Raw genomic sequence first — 18,973 nt, 5'->3', positions numbered from 1 at the left:
TCAGAATCACCTCAGTACCAAACCAGGAGGGCTGGTGTGGTATTGCTGTGCTTTGAAAAAAAGCTGATTCTGCTGTGCTGTGAGAATAAGCGGCTGTGAAATAAAGCAGCAAAGTGTTTGGTAAACTTTTTTGTAAAAGTGCTTTTGAAAAAAAAAAACAGTATTATAGTGTTTGGTAAACTTTTATGTAAAACAGATGTGAAAAAAAGCCGATTTTTCAAAGCTAGGTTTTGCAGCTTCTTGTTTTTGGCTTTTTTTCACCCAAAACTGTGAAAAAAAGCTGAAGCTGAATGTTTACCAAACACAAAAACAGCTCCCAGCTTTTTTTTATACCAGCTTTTTTCAAAATCACCTCAGTACCAAACCAGGTCTTAGACTTACTCGAAGGAGCTCATGCAATATCTACCGTTGATATGAAAGGGATCGCTGACCAATGGACAACGGGGTCGCTGATCAAGCCCAATGGGCCTCAAGTTGTTCAAACAAACTGGATCTCATTTTCATAAACACCACGGGGACCCGGATTGCTACCAACCCGCTTCGTTACCGGGTCGATTCTGAAACCGCGACACTGCCTTGCCTGGCCGTCCACACAGCGAGAGAGCGAGAGAGATGGCGGGACTGCTAGCATGGGCAGCAGACGTAGTGGGAGGAGGTGGCGGGCAAGACAACGAACAAGACATCCCACTGATATTCACTCAGGACCAGCAGAAGTATGTCCTGGACTTGGATCACAAAGCATCTTCTCTCGGCCGTTCGATCCATGACCTCCGGCTCAGACTCCCTCCTTCCGACATCTCTCAGCGCCTCCCTGATCTCCACGCCCACTCCCTCGCTTCTAACGCCGCCCTTTCTCTCCAACTGAACTCCCATTCCACCACCCGCGAACAGGTTCGGTTCGGTCTGAATTTCGATTGATTTTTCTTTTCTGGGTCGTTGATTTGTTACGATTGTTGTTGAATTGGGATGTTCTGATTCGAATTCGGTCGTTTTCTATCTGGGTTTTTTGTTTGGATTGTAATTCTTGTGTACAACCATGAATTGTTGAACACTTTCTTCAAATTTTGAACCTTTCTATTCTGGGTTTAGGTGAATGTAGATTTTTTGCTATGGAATTGTATGGTTCAAATTTTGAGTAATCGAAAAGGCGATGTTTTTTATCTTTGATTGATTTTCTTTCTTAGTAGTTCCCATTTTGTACTAATGCTGCATATGAAAGGGCTATATCCAATTGTGAAAGTAAAATACAGGAGAAAATTCAAGAGGTGGATTTGCTTAAGAGGAAGCTAATGGTGAGCCTTACGTTTCCCACAACTTATTTTTGCATGATGCTCTTATTTATCATGTATTGTAGTCCTACACTTGTATCTTGATCTTTATTTGATGATGTTGAGGACATCGAACTTTAGTTAATGGAAAGCCACACCCTTTCTGAAATTCGGTGATTACTGTTATCAGGAGATGGACGAGAGTGAAAGGAATTTGAGAGATGAACTTGAAAATGCAGAAACCGCATTGGATGCCAGTGGATCTGGCCAATCAGATGAATCCACTGGTGACCCAAATGCGACAGTTGAAACTTAAAATGACGTAGAAGCTTCAAAGAAGGCTATACTTGAAAAGTTAGAGGAGAGGAAAAAAGACTTGGTCAGTTGCATCTTTCCTTTTGATCTTACCGTTGTTTCATCTTCTTCCTTGCAAATGTTTGTTTGTATTTTTGAATTTTATCTTGATTGCTGGAAAGATGTTGTGTTCTGTTAGAGTTCAATGGAAGTAGTAGTGAATGATTTAGAGGAAAGATGGGCAGAAATTCAAGATAATGCATTGAGTCAGCCTTAGCCAGGTAGATATCGTACATTACTCATCCTATTTATTTTCTATATGGTGTTTGCTTGCTCCTTGAATGCATTTATACTGACAATTTACAATAGCCATTTAGTTGTTTTTGTTTAGATATATTATTGGTCTTAGGAACATTCAGGCGAATAAGGTTTACACAAAATTGGAAACAGAAGATTTTGAACCAGAAAATGGGGGAGGGGGTTTTCAAGTCAAGTCATAGAGGACGAAGAAATTTATGATTAAAGCTGAGTTCTTTACTTCTGTCTTTAGGTTGGGTATAAAAAAAGTCGAACTTAGTTGTGTGTACCGCATGGCTAGCATGGTATTACCTTTTGGAATCTCAGTGGTGCATAAGGTGGACCACGAAGCTATTGTATAAACTTATAAACCGCTTCTCGGCTGAATTTTGCAATTGTTAGTTGAAACCCCTTGTGAGCATAAAATCAGGCATTCTGGTATGTAAAGACTAAATTGTGAGCAATTTATTTTGTGTAGTGCAAAGAGCGAAGATTTAGGATAAGCAACTTCACAGCCTAATTGAGCAGCTAGAAGCAAAACAGGTATCTCCGTAACTTTTCAGTAATATTTGACTTTTATTATTTCTCTGATGTCATTTGTATATGGTAATAAATTTGTTCATTGTTATCTCGAGTGTTTATAGGCACAAGCAGAAGGCCTGGTCAATGAAATTCATTTGAAAGAGATGGAGCTAGAAAGACTGAATGCGTTGTGGAGGAATCTTGAAAGTAGCAATATAGAATGAATGCTGCTAGAAATAGGTTTGGACGAAGCGCATCAGGGAAAGGATCTGCTTCGTCTGATTATATCCTTGACCCTCATCATAGAAATGCCGATGGCCGAGCAGAGAATCAGCAGAGGCTCATGCTGCTGAGGTCGGGTTTTGTGCTTTACATTTTAGCTTTGAACATCTTGGTCTTCATCAAGATCTCATTTTGAAGAGTGTTCCATGAAAGACGCTATCGATATTTCCAAATTCTGTTTGTATGCTAAACCTAATATATCTTGTATTGTAAATGATGGAGGGAATGAGACGTTTAGAACACAAGAGGAGAGGGGGTGTGAAGAACTTTGTTGTATGAAATATATATGGTTTCAAACATTGAACGTATAGAAATGAAGAAAATTACTTTTTTTTTTTAAAAAAAAATTTATATTATATCAACAAACGTGCTAAGAAATTATTTTACATTTGCCTTAAGGGATAAATATTCTTTTACTAGTTTAGAAGGCTGTCTTTGCCTTAAGGGATTACTCAACATGTGGGTTAAAAATTATTTTACATTTGCCCTAACTTGCTATAGTGTTGACACTTACAGTTTAGTGGTATTCATATTCACTTGTAAGTGAGAGGTCTTAGGTTTGATTCTCGTCAAAAGAAAATTTGAATCATATTATTACTAGTCAATTGTGAGGCTATCCCTCCTCTCAGTGTAGATCACTCATTGCTAACGCCTTCATCCAAGTTTTAGATTTTGCGTTGGTCAGTTCGTCCAATCTAAACCCCCAGATTTGGCCGTACACATTGACTTTATATTATGATCATGAAATATTCATCAACACTCATATACTAATCTCATAAAACATGAATTAATAACATACTTTGTCTCAAGAAGAACAGTGGTGCATTTGAGAATCAAATGCACCGAAACTACACGGTAACGAACAACGAAATTTCCCTGTTGTCGTCTTCAGTTGGGCCATACGCATTCGTAATATTACGAAGTAAACGACTCACCTAATTTTATATAAAAATATACAAGTAGCCAGCAAACAAGATCAAATTTTTGCAACTACGTTGTCTTTCTCACCAAGATACTGCTAGCATAATCATGATTCTTCTGAGCGTAACTCAAATCTATGTATCCACCACAAATGACCCAAATAAATAACTCTTTCTACCACATGCATCAAGAACCTTTGTTTGTGTGATTAATTTTATATATATATACTTTGAAATACACAAAATATAATGTGTATAAAATATAAACAATGTGTACATAAAACGTTTCATCAAGTATATTTTATAATTTACTCTTGGTTGTTGCAGTGACAATATGTCAAGCCAACCATGCATGTATCGTGTCTGTATTTTAATATTGCAAGAGTAACATCACATCCCAAGTGCACGGAACGGAGCTTCTTCTTCGCGTCAGGATGTTTTGTGCCCGGATTTCAACATATACAGCAAAATCTCATTCCACGTATCAATGGGGCCAGGCAAGCACCAGTGGACACAGTCAGCAATAGTCATGTTCCGGTGAGGTGAGTGTCCGTAGAAGTTTGGATGTCCATCAGGCCTCAGCAACATAGCTTCGGTTGTATCCATTAACCTAAATTCAAGGCCTCTTTTCATTCCTTTCTTTTCTGCTGCTTTAAGCTCCTCCACTTGTGTCAAATACATCTCCAATATGTACCCATCTAGCTTCATTTCTTCCTTGCTAAAAGGCCTCGTCCTCGGACAATTCCCTCCCTCGTTCCACGCCCCGTTTTCGAAGTGTGACGGAGAAAACGTCCTCAAAAACGTCACCCCTTTGTAGTTTTTGAGGTTCCGAAGGGTCCTGAACACTGTTCGGAACGCTTTTTTGTACCCGTAGTACGTGAGAAAAGATTTCATGTCGTCCCGTCCGCACTTGTGACACCCTATAACGCGACCATTTTCGTAGTATATCAGCGGCCGGAAGAACCATTGCCCTGCAGAGACAATGACATAATCGAAATTTTCAACCTCAGTTTCCCATCCCTCGTCAGGCTCGTCTAAGTAGAGGCTCATGAGGCTGTTGATGTCGTGGCCATTCGGGTCGGCATCTCTAGATTTAACCAAGTAGGGTGCCCAGAGAGTTGCCATAGTGAAGTTGTAGTCATGGTAGACATAGCGCTTGAAGTAATCTGTGTTTGTTGAATACATGTGAGAAATGTCCTCAGGATAAGTCACCTGAAAGATAGAACAGACGTCAGTTCCATAGTCTGACTATCTTGGAATTTTTCAAAATCTTTGTGGTGATTTGTAAAAAAAAGAAAAAGAAAAGAGCAGATGTCATTTCCATAGCCGGACTATCTAGTAGTAATTGAATGCTTACATTGGACAAAAGGCAGAGCAAGGACTGCATTTGATTCCTTCCTACAGAATCACCAAGAAATGCTAATGACTTCCCTCTAACAAGCTCCAAGAACTGAGCAGCATCGAACAATGGCAACTCGCAATCTTCGGGCTTCCACCTCCATTTCATGAACTCCGTGTCGGGCCTCTCGAACTTCATGCAGTTCTGCTGATCAATGATCAAATTGCAAGTTTCATTTGTGTAGTAAGCAGGTCCATCTGGATATGGAATCCAACTCCCACTAAATATTTGGCATTGGTCTTCATCTTCTAGGGTTTTTAATCCACTGGTAATGTTGCTGTTAGGAGATGGCAATGGAGAAGTTGTGCTATTGTTTATACAGAGAGGGATTGTGATGAGCAGAAGCAAGGTGAGGGCTAGAAGAAAACCTTTTTTGTAGGTGTTGTTTGGTTGTGTGTATTTTGCATTAGGCAGACCAATGGCTTGAAACTTCATGGTGGAGAATTGTGAGGCTAGAAATAGATTATTGGATTCATGAAATATGTTTATATAGGTCCAATAATTATGTGATAATTGAGGAAAATTAGCAATTCATAATTTTCCAAGTTAGCAACTTGTTTGTCATGGTTACCACCCAAATTATGATGCCACTTTTCTTGTTGAGGCATCCTTTTTCATAATTAATAACAACTTTGGACAAAAAGTAGCAAAGCCACCTTACATAAAATTGCATACACATTATTTGCGGATAATTAACTTCTAAAACAGTTGCATGTACACTAAGTTTTTTATTTTTTTATTTTTTTTTATTTTTTATTTTTTTGACAAACGATAGCATTAGTGATTTAAATTGTTAGTTGTTAGGGGGAAGGGGAGGTGGACGATCAAACCAGTGCACATGCATCATGCTTTCCGTTATTGTGGTAAAGCGCCATTTACAAATTTTTCAAATTTTGGTGCCGAAAGTTAGTACACTATCTTGATCAACTGGCTTAACTCTTGTCTGGTTCAGAATTGACCCTAATGAACTTGATTTATTCTTTCTTGGGATAAAATCTAGCCAACAATAATTGAGTGCATGCGTACTTTGACTCATTTCATACGGATAGTCATCAGGTATTTTATACCAGAAGTGTTTGGGTCTGGAGTGGCTTAAGAGTGAAGTCAGAAATGATTGCAAAGTGAAGGGTTCTCAGATTAGGCTCATGGCCTTCACTGTTCATATCGTCAGTGTATGGATTGATAGTGGAATGTAATAGTGCAGCTTTGGCTACGCGTCTGCGGACTTTACTTATCATTGGGAACAAAATAATGCACAAAATAGTGCCGGACCTGCCGGTAGTTTATGGAAGGGTAAACACTAATCCGAAATCACATCCTTGTAGTCACCGTGTTTTGTTCTGTTAATAAATTTAGTAGAAATGTGATTTCGTTTCGATTATGTGTTTTACCATTAACATATGAAAAATAAAAAGAAAATGGTGGTCACTTTCAGTCTTTAGTGGCTGATAGATGGCACTAAAGATTGAGTTACTAACATATATGCCACCACTTTCAAACAGTTGCTTGGTTGCTATCACTTTTACCTTGGCAAGCAGGCTGTCCACACCATTTCTGAAGTGATTGAGACTAACAATTAAAAGGGGTAGTCCCTGCAGACAGGTAAACAAGGTAATCTAGTAATGTTGTTATGTGAAATTTACACGGTAAAATCTTTTTATAGTAGTACTCTAGTATGGGAATAACCACTTTATAGTTATAAAGAATTTTGATCTTAACTTGGGTAGTTATATGTATAAGAATAAACTTAATATTGTAATAAGTTATAATTTTTTCTGGCCCCTTATAAGGAAACTCGTCTCCATATATTAATAATAGTTAATAAGTACAAAAATACACAAGGTCACAAATAACAGTTTAAGATGAGCTAAATATTTCTCTACAATTGTTACTGGGACAATATATCCTTAGAGTTCATACCACGCCTTTGAGCTTGCGGCTACGTGGTACCTCGTCAACATGGACGTCTGCTTGGTGAGCCATAATTTTTCTACCTTCTCAACCATGTTTATAGAGAAGCATTAAAGAGAGCATTCCATATATATATGCACTAGATTTTAAAGATTGGGAGTCTTTCTCTTTTCAACGTTACATCTTTGTATTCATAAAATTTTCTTTAAGGATAACTAAGTCAAAAAATAATATTTTTTAGCTATACATCTGGTAACTAATAACCACCCTGAAGTTATAAAATTGGTTTGGTCCCAACATTATGATTATATAGAGGTTTTCCTTGTAATAGTGTAACAAAATTATTTTTGCACAGTTTTACCAGTTGTGTAAGACGTCCATCCTTGCTAAAGTTAAAAGACAAAAATTTGTATAGATAATGCCATAACGTGTTGATATAACAAGTTGATATGTTTTGCTATATATTGGAATATGTAGTTCCCTAATCCATCATCATCCTGTCACCCAAAAAAAAGTTGTTTAACTATTATTAACGGTTTATCGACACAATATCCATATTATGTCCTTTAATAAAGAATCAGCATGATATAGTCCTGAGAATAACATTTTTACCATATAAGCAACTATGTCAGTGTAGATGTGTGGAAGCTGGCAAAGGAAAAGGACAATGACAGCCATTTGATGCTTTCCAAATTACAAACAATCTGAAACTTTGAACAATATCCATCTGTATACAAAATGACAGACAAATGAGACCAATAACTTGAGAACAAATATATTCGTGGTTGACGGCCTAAAGACACCGATTATCAAGTATATCTGCCTATCGTATTATATACAATTTCGTTTGCATATTATAATATCCAGACATGTCACCTGCAGCCAGTAGAAATGTATGAAATTGCCCAAATGGATCTCTGTACTTAGAGCTGGCGAAGTGCTGATCAGTAGCTTGTACCTAATTGGATGAAGAATTTCGAAGTATTTTAATTGCATGAAGAATGGCTGGCGGGTTTGCTATATTTTGGTCACTATCGGACCTACCAGTAATGGCTTGACCACACGCTATATATCCAGAAAAATTTAAAATAGAATTAAAAAAAACAAGGATGTACTAATCCTTTCCAATAGTGACAATTCAGTGCTAAGAACACGGACTGCGGCTCCTTAATAAACAAAAAAATGTGGAAGGTTTCGAGTTCAATGCTCCAAGTTGGTAAGTCTGCTTGACTGTGGCAACGGACAAGATAAAATTCCTCATAGTCTCTCCAGGCTAGGAAAGAATGAATAAACGTAACTTGACACTAGTTGTCTCAGAAAAAGAAATACAAAGAAAAAAGTGTTGAGAGGAGGGGTTTGTGAGAATCCTACTCCTAAAATGTAGCAAACCCACCAGCCATTCTTCATGCAATTAAAATACTTTGAAATTCTTCATCCAATTAGGTACAAGCAAGTGAGCACTTGGCCAGTAAGTAAAGAGATCTACTTGTGGCAATTTCGTACATGTCTACTGGCTGGTGACATGTTTCGATACTGTAATATGCAGACGAAATTGTATATAAAATGAGAGGCAGATATATTTAATAGATAAAACGAAAGGAGCAAACTTATTGGCAATTGTCGATCGTCAATGCCTTCGTTATTGGCCCAAGTCGATCCTCCAAATATTCTAAAACCGGATTCCACTTGGCTCAAGAGGGAACATAGTGATGTAAAATCCGAATCGTTTTACATTTTTTTTTTTCCGAGTGTTCGTTTTGAAAAAAACCCAACAGGGCCAGCAAGAACAAGAAAGCGCAGATCAAGCCGAGACGAAAGGATAGTTGATACACTCTAGGCAACTGAAAAGTCACTTGGAAATCAACACACCGCTACTAGCACTCTAACAGTGACCAAAAGAGAAGTGAGGCTGACAGAACAGAGAGACTATAAGACCTCAATTAGAGAACTGCGGGTGGGCATGGCAACCGGTCACGAGAAAGTACCATAACAAGTGAGGGAGGAGGCATTGGTGCCCATGAAAAATTGCTCACCCTCGAGTTGGTTGGCTGTTCGAGGAATTTCTCCGATAATCTGAGTGGTATATTGGGCCGAGTAATACAGTCTGGATCCACGAATCCAAAAGACTCATACCCATATTATTATATTTGATAATAGAGTAAATGGTAACAATGGTCTTTCAATTTTAATCAAATTGGAGTAATAGTTTCTCAACTAAAAATCAATTATCATTAATCCCTCAACTCATCAAAACATGTAGCTATAATAATTTTCGTCAACTTCGTCAGAATTTTGTCAAAATGAGTTATGTTAAAAGGATCATTGCTACAATTGGGTTAAAGTTGAGAGACGTTTTTCCAATTGGGTTAAAATTGAGGGACCATTTCTCCAGTTGGATTAAAGTTGAGGGACTATTGGTAATGAATTTTTAGTTGAGGGACTATAATTACATGTTTTGATGAATTGAGGGACCAATGGTAATGAATTTTTAGTTGAGAGACCATTGCTCCAATTGAGTTAAAATTGAGGGACCATTACTACAATTTACTCTTGAGAATATCATTAGAATTTATTTGTAAATTAGTGAAATATATGTATATAAAAATTGTTAAAATCTTTGCGATTTACTTGCTGTAGTTTATGTCGATGCTATAGTACAAAAGTAAGGGGGATCATCGCAGTGGACATTGCAAGACTCGAAATTAAATATTTGCAAATTCCTTTCTCACGTCCACCGAAAATCACTGCAGTTATATTAAACTGTCCGAATTTGTCTCTGTATAATTTTATCTCATTTATGTACGAAAGTCGCAAGTAATTCAACATTACTTTAACTCCAAAAAACTCTGAAACAAATGAATAATTCATTGATCAAATACGTATCAACTTCGAGTAATTACATTCATCAATTCAATGTCGTGTCGTTTGTAATCCGGAGCTTTTTCTCCTCAGCTGATCTCATACCCTCCATCTTCAACATCTCCAGCAAGAAATCGCTCCATGTATCGATCGGTCCCGGCAAGCACCAGTGCACACAGTCGTTGTACAAAGTCACATTTTCATTTGGCCAGTGCCCATATCTACTAGGATGACCATCTGGCCTTAATAACATTGCTTGTGTTGTGTCCAATAGCCTGTATTTCAACCCCTTGTTTCTCCCTTCCCTTTCACCTTTCCTGTACTCCTCAATTTGGATCTTGTAAAGCTCCAAATCTAAACCCTCCAAACGTGTCTCATTGCTCCTATACGGCTTCGTTCGCAAACAATTTCCTCCTTCGTTCCACATTCCATTTTCGAAATGTGATGGAGCAAAAGTCCTAACATATGTTATGCCCTTAAAATTTTCTAAGCTGTTGATGGCCTTAAAAGCTGTCCTAAAAGCCTTTCTATAGGCATACTGCTTGCCTATGTCAGTCACATTGTCTATGAGGCAATAGTTGCACCCAGAAATCGTTTGATTTTCGTAGTACACCATCGAACGGAAGAACCAATGCCCTGCAGAAAGTATAATGTAATCGAATTCATCAATCTGGGTTGTCCATGCCTCGTCAAATTCGTCGAGGTAGAGCTCAAAAAGGCCGTTCTTGGTTGGACCCTCCGTGTATGTTACTTGTTTGGATTTGATCAAATATGGCGTCCAAAATGCGGCCAAAGTGAAGTTGTAGGATGTGTACTTCCAGCGTATGAATCTCTGATCTTCGGCACTTGAAACTACTATTGGATATTCCACCTAAATTAAATACCAACGAGCATTTATTTGTACAGATTTGTGTTTAGCAAAAAATAACTTCTGTAGTGTTAATTTAGCAAAATTTAGAAGTGCTATAGTGAGAATAAAACATCGCATGGCAAGTACCATTTTTTTATACACTGATAATTACATTAGAGATGGGAATATCAAACTCCCTATTCACGAGGTTCGAATTTAAATCATGTTACTTACGAGTGAAAAAAATATAAAATACAATAATGATTAATAAGTGGAATCACTTTTACAGAAAATTCTTAAATGTGCTTTTAATTAAGTGCTCATATTTGGGTTCCAACCAATCAAATCCAATAGCTCTGAAGTTAATCATGTTTGCTGAAATTGTAAGTTTGATTTGCTTGCACCCTAATGCATTTAATATTTGTTAAAAGTATATTTTGAGACCCAAAGCTTTATTCTATAGACTTTGAGGGTTAATCATTTGTGTTATGTATTCGGAAGTCGAGTGCCATATAATAAGACACAGTAATGGACAGTAGCACATGGGAAGCTAGATCTGATCATCGAATATATGTCAAGGGGGTCCGCCATAGACAATTAAAATTATCTTAGATACAGAAAAGCATTTTGCTTGTATTCTTGTTTTGAACTGAGTTTTTTTTTGTTTTAATAGAAGCGATATTTGAGGGAGAGAATCAAACAAGATGTTATGTACATGAACATAAGTTTTACACCGTTTAAGCGGTAGACTCCTTTCAATTTACTATGAATTTGTGAAGTAAAGCATTTGGGTTTGTGATCTCTTAAATAAAGCGATAATCTGAACTATTTTAATATAAAAGAAGGAGAAATCGAACATAAGTAAATGACAGGGACACTATATTGCCCGTATTATTTTTACCTAATCCCCTTTACCCTTCAATAACATAAAGGGCTTAGGTCAACTACCCTTGAAGATCTAAGTCTCATGCATATTAGGACAAAATTATTTAACTAATCTAGAAGTGACAGCACCATTTGCTATAGGAATTTATATATTATATTTCAAGATTCAATCCAAAATATAATTTTTTTCTCACCTTCTTCTCCTTTTCCTTTTAGTCTCCAACTTTTCCTTTTAGTCTCCAAGTTTCGAAGTCGCTAACTTAATTACTATGCATGTTCATCGAAGGGGCCACAAAAAGCTTTTATCAGAAAAATCTTGGCTGTGAGTCTGACATATGTGTGCCTTTATAATAAATACAGAGTTTTTTGGCTAAAACTCAGTTTTTCTCTGTAAGTTGAGTTGTTAAAAAAGCTTGTGATAATCTAAGGATGAACTTTCCCTCCCCCTAAATTTCTTTTAACAAAAAAAAAAAAAAATACAGATTTCTTCAGTGTATATATAGAGAGAATTAGAGATATATTATATCTATACAACCATTAGGTCATCAAAAAACCTATATTCATCTAAATTTTTGAGTAATTCAGCTTTTTATCTATTAAATCAGTAAGTAAGAAAAAAAAAATCTCAATTCAATTATAACCACTCATTTTTCGTACTACTGAGTAGTCTGGACTATTAAAAAAATTTCATAAAACATTCTACTTCCTAATCAAATCAATGTCGTTATGATCAAGTTAGCCATCAGGTTGATCAGTAAGTCAAAGAGAAAACGAATGTAATTGTCATTTCTCTTGCTAGTAATTAAGTATATAGGTTGATTTACCAGGAAAACCACAGGACAAAATTATGGGGACATTAAATAATAAATAATTTATTTGATAGTATAGGGGCACTAGAGAATAGAGGGCGGCATACGTACCCTTGAAAGGAGGCATATCAAGGACTGCATTTGGTTTCTACCCACAGAGTCTCCAACAAATGCCATGGACTTCCCTCTAACTAATTCGAGGAACTGCGCCGGGTTGAAAACGGGTAGCTCACAGTCATCTGGTTTCCACTTCCACTTCATGAACTCAGCGTCTGGTCTTCCATACTTCATGCAGTTTTGGTGCTCATGGATTGCCCAACATGTTGTGTTTGAATAGTAGGGAGCCTCTGGATTTGGAACCCATTCTCCGGTAAATATGTCACACTTTAAGTTGCTAGTAATAGAAGGCAAATCATCCTCCTGAACATTTGAATGGTCTGACGACGACGGCGATGATGTAGAGGGCACTTGTGGGTTGGAATCAATAGTTTTTGACAAAAATAAAGAGCGGAATATTGAAGGATGATAGAGTTGGACGATTGTAAGAAGAAGTAGGACAGAGACTAGCAGTACAAAATTTTTGGGTGGCTTTTTGCAGTGGCGGATCCAGGATTTTAAATTCGGGGGGTCCTATTAATAAAGGTAAAATTTTTTATAGACAACATTAACATTGAAAAGTTAAATATAATACATTTCATTCAAAAATCATATACAAAACAACATTTCAAGTTATAAAATCCTAATTTGAGCGTCCACGACGGGGTTTCATAGTCTGAAAATGTTCTATGATAGCTTCATTATCAATACATAAAAAAGCATATTTCTCAATATAAATAACTAATTAAGTCACTCAACTATCTTTCTCAATGAACAAACAGATGGTGCTATTGTCTTTGACTTGAAAAATATCTCCATATTTTTTATGTCTAAACTACACATTTAACAAAAAAAACACAAAAAATATACCAATTGTTAAAAAGGGTCATATTTTCTTTCTTCTCCGCTTGCGATCTAGGCGGACTAGGTGAATTTAAGTAAATTTATTATATACCTTTAGTATTTTGACGAATTTAACGTATAAGATAAAAGTTCAAATAATTACAAGTTCATAATAATTTACATAATATTTTTAGAGATCATATTGATTTATATTGAATTTTAAGAAAAATAAGTGTGTTAAATATGTGAGTGTAGAAAGTAAGATGAGGCACTGGACGCAGAAAGAGGCAGCCACGCCAATTAGCAAAAATACACCTAAGGACTGACAACCCATTTTCTTTTTTGGAAAGATCAACTTGATGTTAGATGTCCAAACGTGATTGGACCAATTAAAAAATACATTAAATGGGAAAGTTTGAGGGTGGTCACGTGGGAATGAAGGGATGAGAAAGACTCATTTAATCATCTTCTTCTTGCTTTCGTCTTCGCAAGAACAAAACCACCAAACCCAGAAATTACAGAACACCCTGAACAGACCTCGTGTTCGAGTACGAGGGGTCCCCGAAAAATTTCTAGCAGCGATTTAGGGCGCTGAGGGGTCCTGGGACCTCCCAGGTCCCTCTGTAGATCCGTCATTGCTTTTGTGGGCATATTTTTCCAGAGGGAAGCTCATCTATGGCTTGGTGCTCCATTGAAGATCATGAGAGAGAGAGAGAGAGAGAGAGAGAGAGAGAGAGAGAGAGAGATCTGGTTTTTCTAAAGGCAGTGGCAAATGATGAGAGAGTACTGAAACATATGGGTGTGGAATGTTTCAAAGTTCACAAGGAGGGTGAGTGGTTAGTGATTATTATTGTTGAATTATTTTATATTATGTCGTTGTGGCTGTGTTACAATGAGCATGATGCTACCCTTAACCAGATAGATCTCTTCCATCCACCGTCCTCTTTCATTCGCAGTATATGGCCCTAGCACGTTTCAAGAGAACCATCGAGATATACAAATACATGTAATAGCTTCACATCTTTGAGAATCTCCTCAGGATTTAGTTGTAATTTAGTGGAAAAAGTGTATATATATGTGTGTGTGTGTGTTATACAAATTATTAAAATCTTTGTGATGGATGGTTATTATTTCAGTGTCATGTTTTAAGCTTTGTGTCGATGCTAAAGTACAAATTAGTCCACATTTCAAGAAATGAAATAGCATTATTTGGTCATTAAAATTAATATTATTAATGTTAATAGTAGCTCATGTGATCACTAATCCAAAATCTAGTTGTTTAAGAAGCTATTAACTTCAGCATATCTAATATAATTAATATGGTTTGTGTACTTTGTTTTATATATGCAAAATTGACATTTTTGCCAATTTTAGAGCGGAATGTTAAAACCCAAATGACCAGAGATGAAATTGAATATTGACTGTCCTCGCCAAGGGCAAAACAATGATATTGGTTCTTGGATTGGGGGCTTTTCAGCTAATATAGGAGCAGGAGAAGTCCTTGAAGCTGAGTTGTGGATTCTCTTTTTTGGTTTGAAAATGGCTTTGGATAAGGGTGCTAGGGGGTTGCTTGTGAAATAGACTCTGCTATTTTATTTTCACTCTTCAAATGTGGTGTGCATGATTTGCATCGCTTGACTTCTTTGTTACATGGATACCAATTCTATCACTTGATTTCTCGATTTGATCAATGTGATATAAGTCATATTTATAGGGAATAGAGCATGATGGCTGATGGTTTGGCAAAACTGATTTTTTTTCTTTAGATCTAGGTTGTATTATATTGGATAACCTTCCTCCTTCAATTGTTGATTTACTGCTAAATGATATTTCTGAGGTTGCTAGAACTCGAGCAGTGTGTGTAAATCCCTTGAGCTGATGTCTTTCTTTATTTAGCAACTTTGCTTGGGCTTTAAGCCCCCTTTGTAACAAAAAGAAAAGAAAAGAAAAGAAAGAAATGATGCGGTTGTTTTTAAGCATCATTGAAAAGTTGTCTAATTGCGCATGCCCGAGATGATCATTGTCCCCCTGGCATTCTCACATAGTCACATATTTGGTTCAAACCTCATTAAAAAGAAATTATTTTACTTGAATTTTCATGCTTACTCAACTCACCATCTTAATCAAGTTTATTACAACAACAAAAGGAAAACATTTTAATTAAGTTATACAAACATACAAACATAGAATTTATTATGTTAATGTGGGGTGTTTTTATTTTAAGAAAATACACCCACCCTATTAAACTATCGTTTAAACCCAAAACGAAATTTTCATGTTTACTCAACTCTCCATCTTAATCAAGTTTATTACAACAAGAAAAAGAAAACATTTTAATTAAGTTATACATACATACATACATACATACATACATACATAGAATTTATTATGTTATTGTAGGGTGTCTTTATTTAAATATCCTAGTAAAATATCATTTTTCTGACCAAAAAAAAAAAAAGAAGTAAAATATCATTTAAATTAACCCAAAACTACTCCGTCATCTAGAATGTGAAAAAAAAATGGTTAGATAAAATTGAAACAGAAATGCCACTTAGTACTACAATGTAGTGGTATTCTTCTTTATTTGTAAATGAGAGGTCTTAGGTACGATTCTCGCTAAAGGCAAATTTGAATTACATTATTGCTAGCCCATTGTGAGACTAAGCACATCATCCCTTTAGTGTAGATAATATTATTTGTTCACAAAAAAAAAATGAAGTGGAAAATGTGGACAATTAAATGAAATCAAATTATTATTAAGGTAATCTTTTTCACATGGCCCAAAAGTGAGATTATATGTTACCTCATGTTTTTTATACAATATTTTATAATGTTGACATAAAAATTAATGTTAAATTATGAGATGACAGATAATTCATGAAAAGTCTCATTTTGAAAAAATCTCTTTTAACATTTCTCATGATTGATTGCATCATTGATGTACACAATTAGGTTGCCTAATTATACAATTATGGATTGTGTGCTTAACTGCAATACAAAAAAGACACGTATAATTTGTCTGGTATTACATTACCATCGTCAATATATATATACTTGATCTGACCATTACTTTGTATTAACGTGGTGCTATATGGTATATACTAATTTATCATATATGTGTATGGTGGTACTAATTTATCATAACCACGGCGACGTCTTCTTCAAGACTTTGTGATTGGTACATCAATGAATTTTTCATAAATGTGTATGGTGGTACTAATTTATCATATATGTGTATGGTATATACTAATTTATCATATGTGTATGGTGGCACTAATTAATCATATACATGCCTCTTAATTATTTAAGTGAATTTTTCTTTTTGCTCACCATCATAATTCCTACATTATTATACTTCTAATATGTTCCTCTTTTCTTTCTTGAGAAATGTTACGGTGACTCTTTTAAAGTCTGACTCTCTATGAATTCTATACTACCTCATAGTTTAACGTCTCTATCAATATTATAAAAAATATAAGATGACAGAAAGTCCATAAGGAGTAAACACTTTTAATAAAGTTCCCTTAGCACTTCTCTTCTGTCTTTATTTTTATTGTGGTTGTTACATATATCTGCCATGTCATCATCAATGTTTGACTAAACATGATTAGGATGTTTTGCTAATTGACTTTAAATAATTCTTTGGTTAAAAATCAAGTGGCCGTAGGTTGATTAAGGTGATGGACAAGCTTCGATAACTACATAAGTTTGAAAGTTCTAAAACTTATTGGGCTTATTTCGTGTTCTTTTTCTCCATTAGAACTGCCTCCAAACCAACATTTGCAATTGCTAATTACTATTGGCCACATGCCCAGTTGGTTTCAAGAGGCCCACTTAGCTCTCCAAGGTTGCTATTAACCAAGGATTTCTATATGATTTCTATCGGTTTGGTCGAAGGGTTGTAGGTTTGTAGCCACACAACTTATCGATCAATGGATGTGTACGCATGAGCAAATTCTAAATGGTGATGAACGGACGTGTAGTGTTTATAATTGATGAATCACGCTTTTGCAATTAATTATTTATTTATAGACGACTGACTTTAACATTCTTCATGTCAAGAAATTAAGATCGAAAAATAGTATAAGGCAGATTAGGCCTTCCCTAAAACCATCTGTTTAGTGCCGCTTAAGTTGTTTTTAGTAGCTAGGTTGTTGACCACTATTCCGATTAATCTCTAGACTTGCCTAGGCGCTCTCCTAGCCCACCTAGGTACCCTCCTAACTCATTTAGATCTACCTAGGTGCCCGCTTTGACCTATCTAGATACCCACTTAGACTTGCCTAGGTGCCCACCTAGCCCAACTAGGCGCCCTTCTAACCCACTTAGACTTGCTTAAGCACACACCTAGGTTGCAAATTTCACTTAGACATAGAATAGAAAGCTTTTGGTTTTTCATTTTATTTTTTCAATCAATTGTAACAAACTTATTTAATACTTGAATGAACACTCACTGTATATTTGTTTCCCATATTTTAAATATGTTTTAATACTTTAAAATTAGCTTAATTTGAATATTGGATTTACGGAATGTACCACCTCACACTTTTGTCATTATCCTACAGTCCCATTTGGCTTAGAGACAATATATAGCTAGTACGGTATCTCATTCTTTAAGGACAAATCTAAACCACTCCCCTTAATTCGTGTTGTTTGGCCAACAAAATGTCTTTTATTTTTTTTATAACAGTAATACTAAAGGCACAAACTTTTTTTTATCAAGTTTATTTATCAAATAATGTGTTTGTACACTTATGAGAGTGTTATACTCGTTACAAATCGATAAAATTCAGAGTGAGGCCTTGGATTAAATAAACACATTATTTTGAGGGACAGTAATATGATGACAGTTAAATTGGTCAAGTTGACTTTAATTTTTGTTTCAGAACTCTTTTTGTTTGAGAATCCCTTAAATTAATTCAGGATGTCCTTATCTAAATTTGTATATTCGTTTCGCCTAACAAAACAAAGTTTGGAGAAGAAATTTGATGTGTGTGTAGAGTTACTCATTTCAGAATTCTCTTTCCTTTTTATGAAAGATAACTATTATTAACATTCTAAAAGTTTCATTATGCATTCCTTACCACTGTATTTTTCTTTCTAATTATAAAAAATTTAGAATATAAAAACGAATTTTTGGAGTGTAACCGATAAATTCCTTTTGGAATGAAACCCTGCGCCTCAAATTACATAGAGCACAATAGTAATAGATTAAGAATAAATTCTGCATGTTTGAAAAAGGATTAAGATTGTAAATTTGTGGCTGCTTTTATGGCCTTATCTTGCTACCAATAATTGGTAATTGATAAAGCTAAAGTATATTAGTAAAACTACTAGCAAATCCAATTTGTTTCAATTTGTTTCTTGGAAGATTCATATTTTCCCTTCTATAATTTATGCCACCTTCGAGCATATGTTATATGTAAAACTAAATTGAGAAATACTAAGAAGAGTTTCTTAAAGTGAGATTCTTCATGAATTATTTGTCACTTCATAGTTTAAGTTAATTTCGTATCAATATTATAAAATATTATGTAAAAAACATGAGATAACAGAAAATTTATGAAGAGTCTCACTTTTAAGAAATTAGCATTTCTCAAAGAATTTAATAGGAAAGTCAGAATTTAGTTGCCTAGCTTCAATCTTTATACTATAAAGACTGAAAAGGACACAACAACAAAAATAAGTAAAAAAAATTAAATATATACAACTTCCTTATAAAATAAGAAAATAAAAAG

General features: G+C 35.4%; 2 protein-coding genes and 1 pseudogene across 3 annotated transcripts; 1 reads left to right on the top strand and 2 right to left on the bottom strand.

Moving 5' to 3' along the window:
* The first annotated feature begins 69 nt into the window (after nt 1-69).
* On the top strand, nt 70-2,962 carry LOC137709215 (uncharacterized; annotated as a pseudogene). Its single transcript, XR_015958435.1, has 6 exons — nt 70-896; nt 1,148-1,292; nt 1,459-1,647; nt 1,762-1,843; nt 2,338-2,402; nt 2,504-2,962. The product of XR_015958435.1 is annotated as an uncharacterized LOC137709215 (transcript).
* Nucleotides 2,963-3,819: 857 nt separating this feature from the next.
* LOC137749330 (protein trichome birefringence-like 19) lies at nt 3,820-5,436 on the bottom strand. The gene is made up of 2 exons (XM_068489428.2): nt 4,941-5,436; nt 3,820-4,795 (listed from the first exon to the last, which is right to left on the bottom strand). Exons 1-2 carry the CDS (start codon nt 5,415-5,417, stop codon nt 4,013-4,015), a joined length of 1,260 nt encoding a protein of 419 aa, XP_068345529.2. The 5' UTR covers nt 5,418-5,436; the 3' UTR covers nt 3,820-4,012.
* Nucleotides 5,437-9,740: 4,304 nt separating this feature from the next.
* LOC137709569 (protein trichome birefringence-like 19) lies at nt 9,741-13,996 on the bottom strand. The gene is made up of 3 exons (XM_088688703.1): nt 13,873-13,996; nt 12,408-12,889; nt 9,741-10,623 (listed from the first exon to the last, which is right to left on the bottom strand). The coding sequence occupies exons 1-3, from the start codon at nt 13,925-13,927 to the stop codon at nt 9,799-9,801; spliced, it is 1,362 nt and encodes a 453-aa protein (XP_088544829.1). The 5' UTR covers nt 13,928-13,996; the 3' UTR covers nt 9,741-9,798.
* Nucleotides 13,997-18,973: the final 4,977 nt, after the last annotated feature.

The sequence above is a fragment of the Pyrus communis genome, chromosome 17 (genome assembly GCF_041283825.1).
Source record: "Pyrus communis isolate YQ-2024b chromosome 17, ASM4128382v1, whole genome shotgun sequence".
In the NCBI taxonomy this organism is placed as follows: domain Eukaryota; kingdom Viridiplantae; phylum Streptophyta; class Magnoliopsida; order Rosales; family Rosaceae; genus Pyrus; species Pyrus communis.
Note: the sequence above shows the minus strand (reverse complement) of the source record. Positions and strands in the feature narration are given on the sequence as shown.

Excerpts from the sequence above, each read along its gene's own strand:
- LOC137749330 (XM_068489428.2), bottom strand. The coding sequence starts at position 5,417 with ATGAAGTTTCAAGCCATTGGTCTGCCTAATGCAAAATACACACAACCA. Across the intron at positions 4,796-4,940 it reads TGCTCTGCCTTTTGTCCAAT|GTGACTTATCCTGAGGACAT; the intron begins GTAAGCATTCAA and ends TCTATCTTTCAG.
- LOC137709569 (XM_088688703.1), bottom strand. The coding sequence starts at position 13,927 with ATGGAGCACCAAGCCATAGATGAGCTTCCCTCTGGAAAAATATGCCCA. Across the intron at positions 12,890-13,872 it reads AAAAATATGCCCACAAAAGC|AAAAGCCACCCAAAAATTTT; the intron begins AATGACGGATCT and ends TCCGCCACTGCA. Across the intron at positions 10,624-12,407 it reads TGATATGCCTCCTTTCAAGG|GTGGAATATCCAATAGTAGT; the intron begins GTACGTATGCCG and ends TATTTAATTTAG.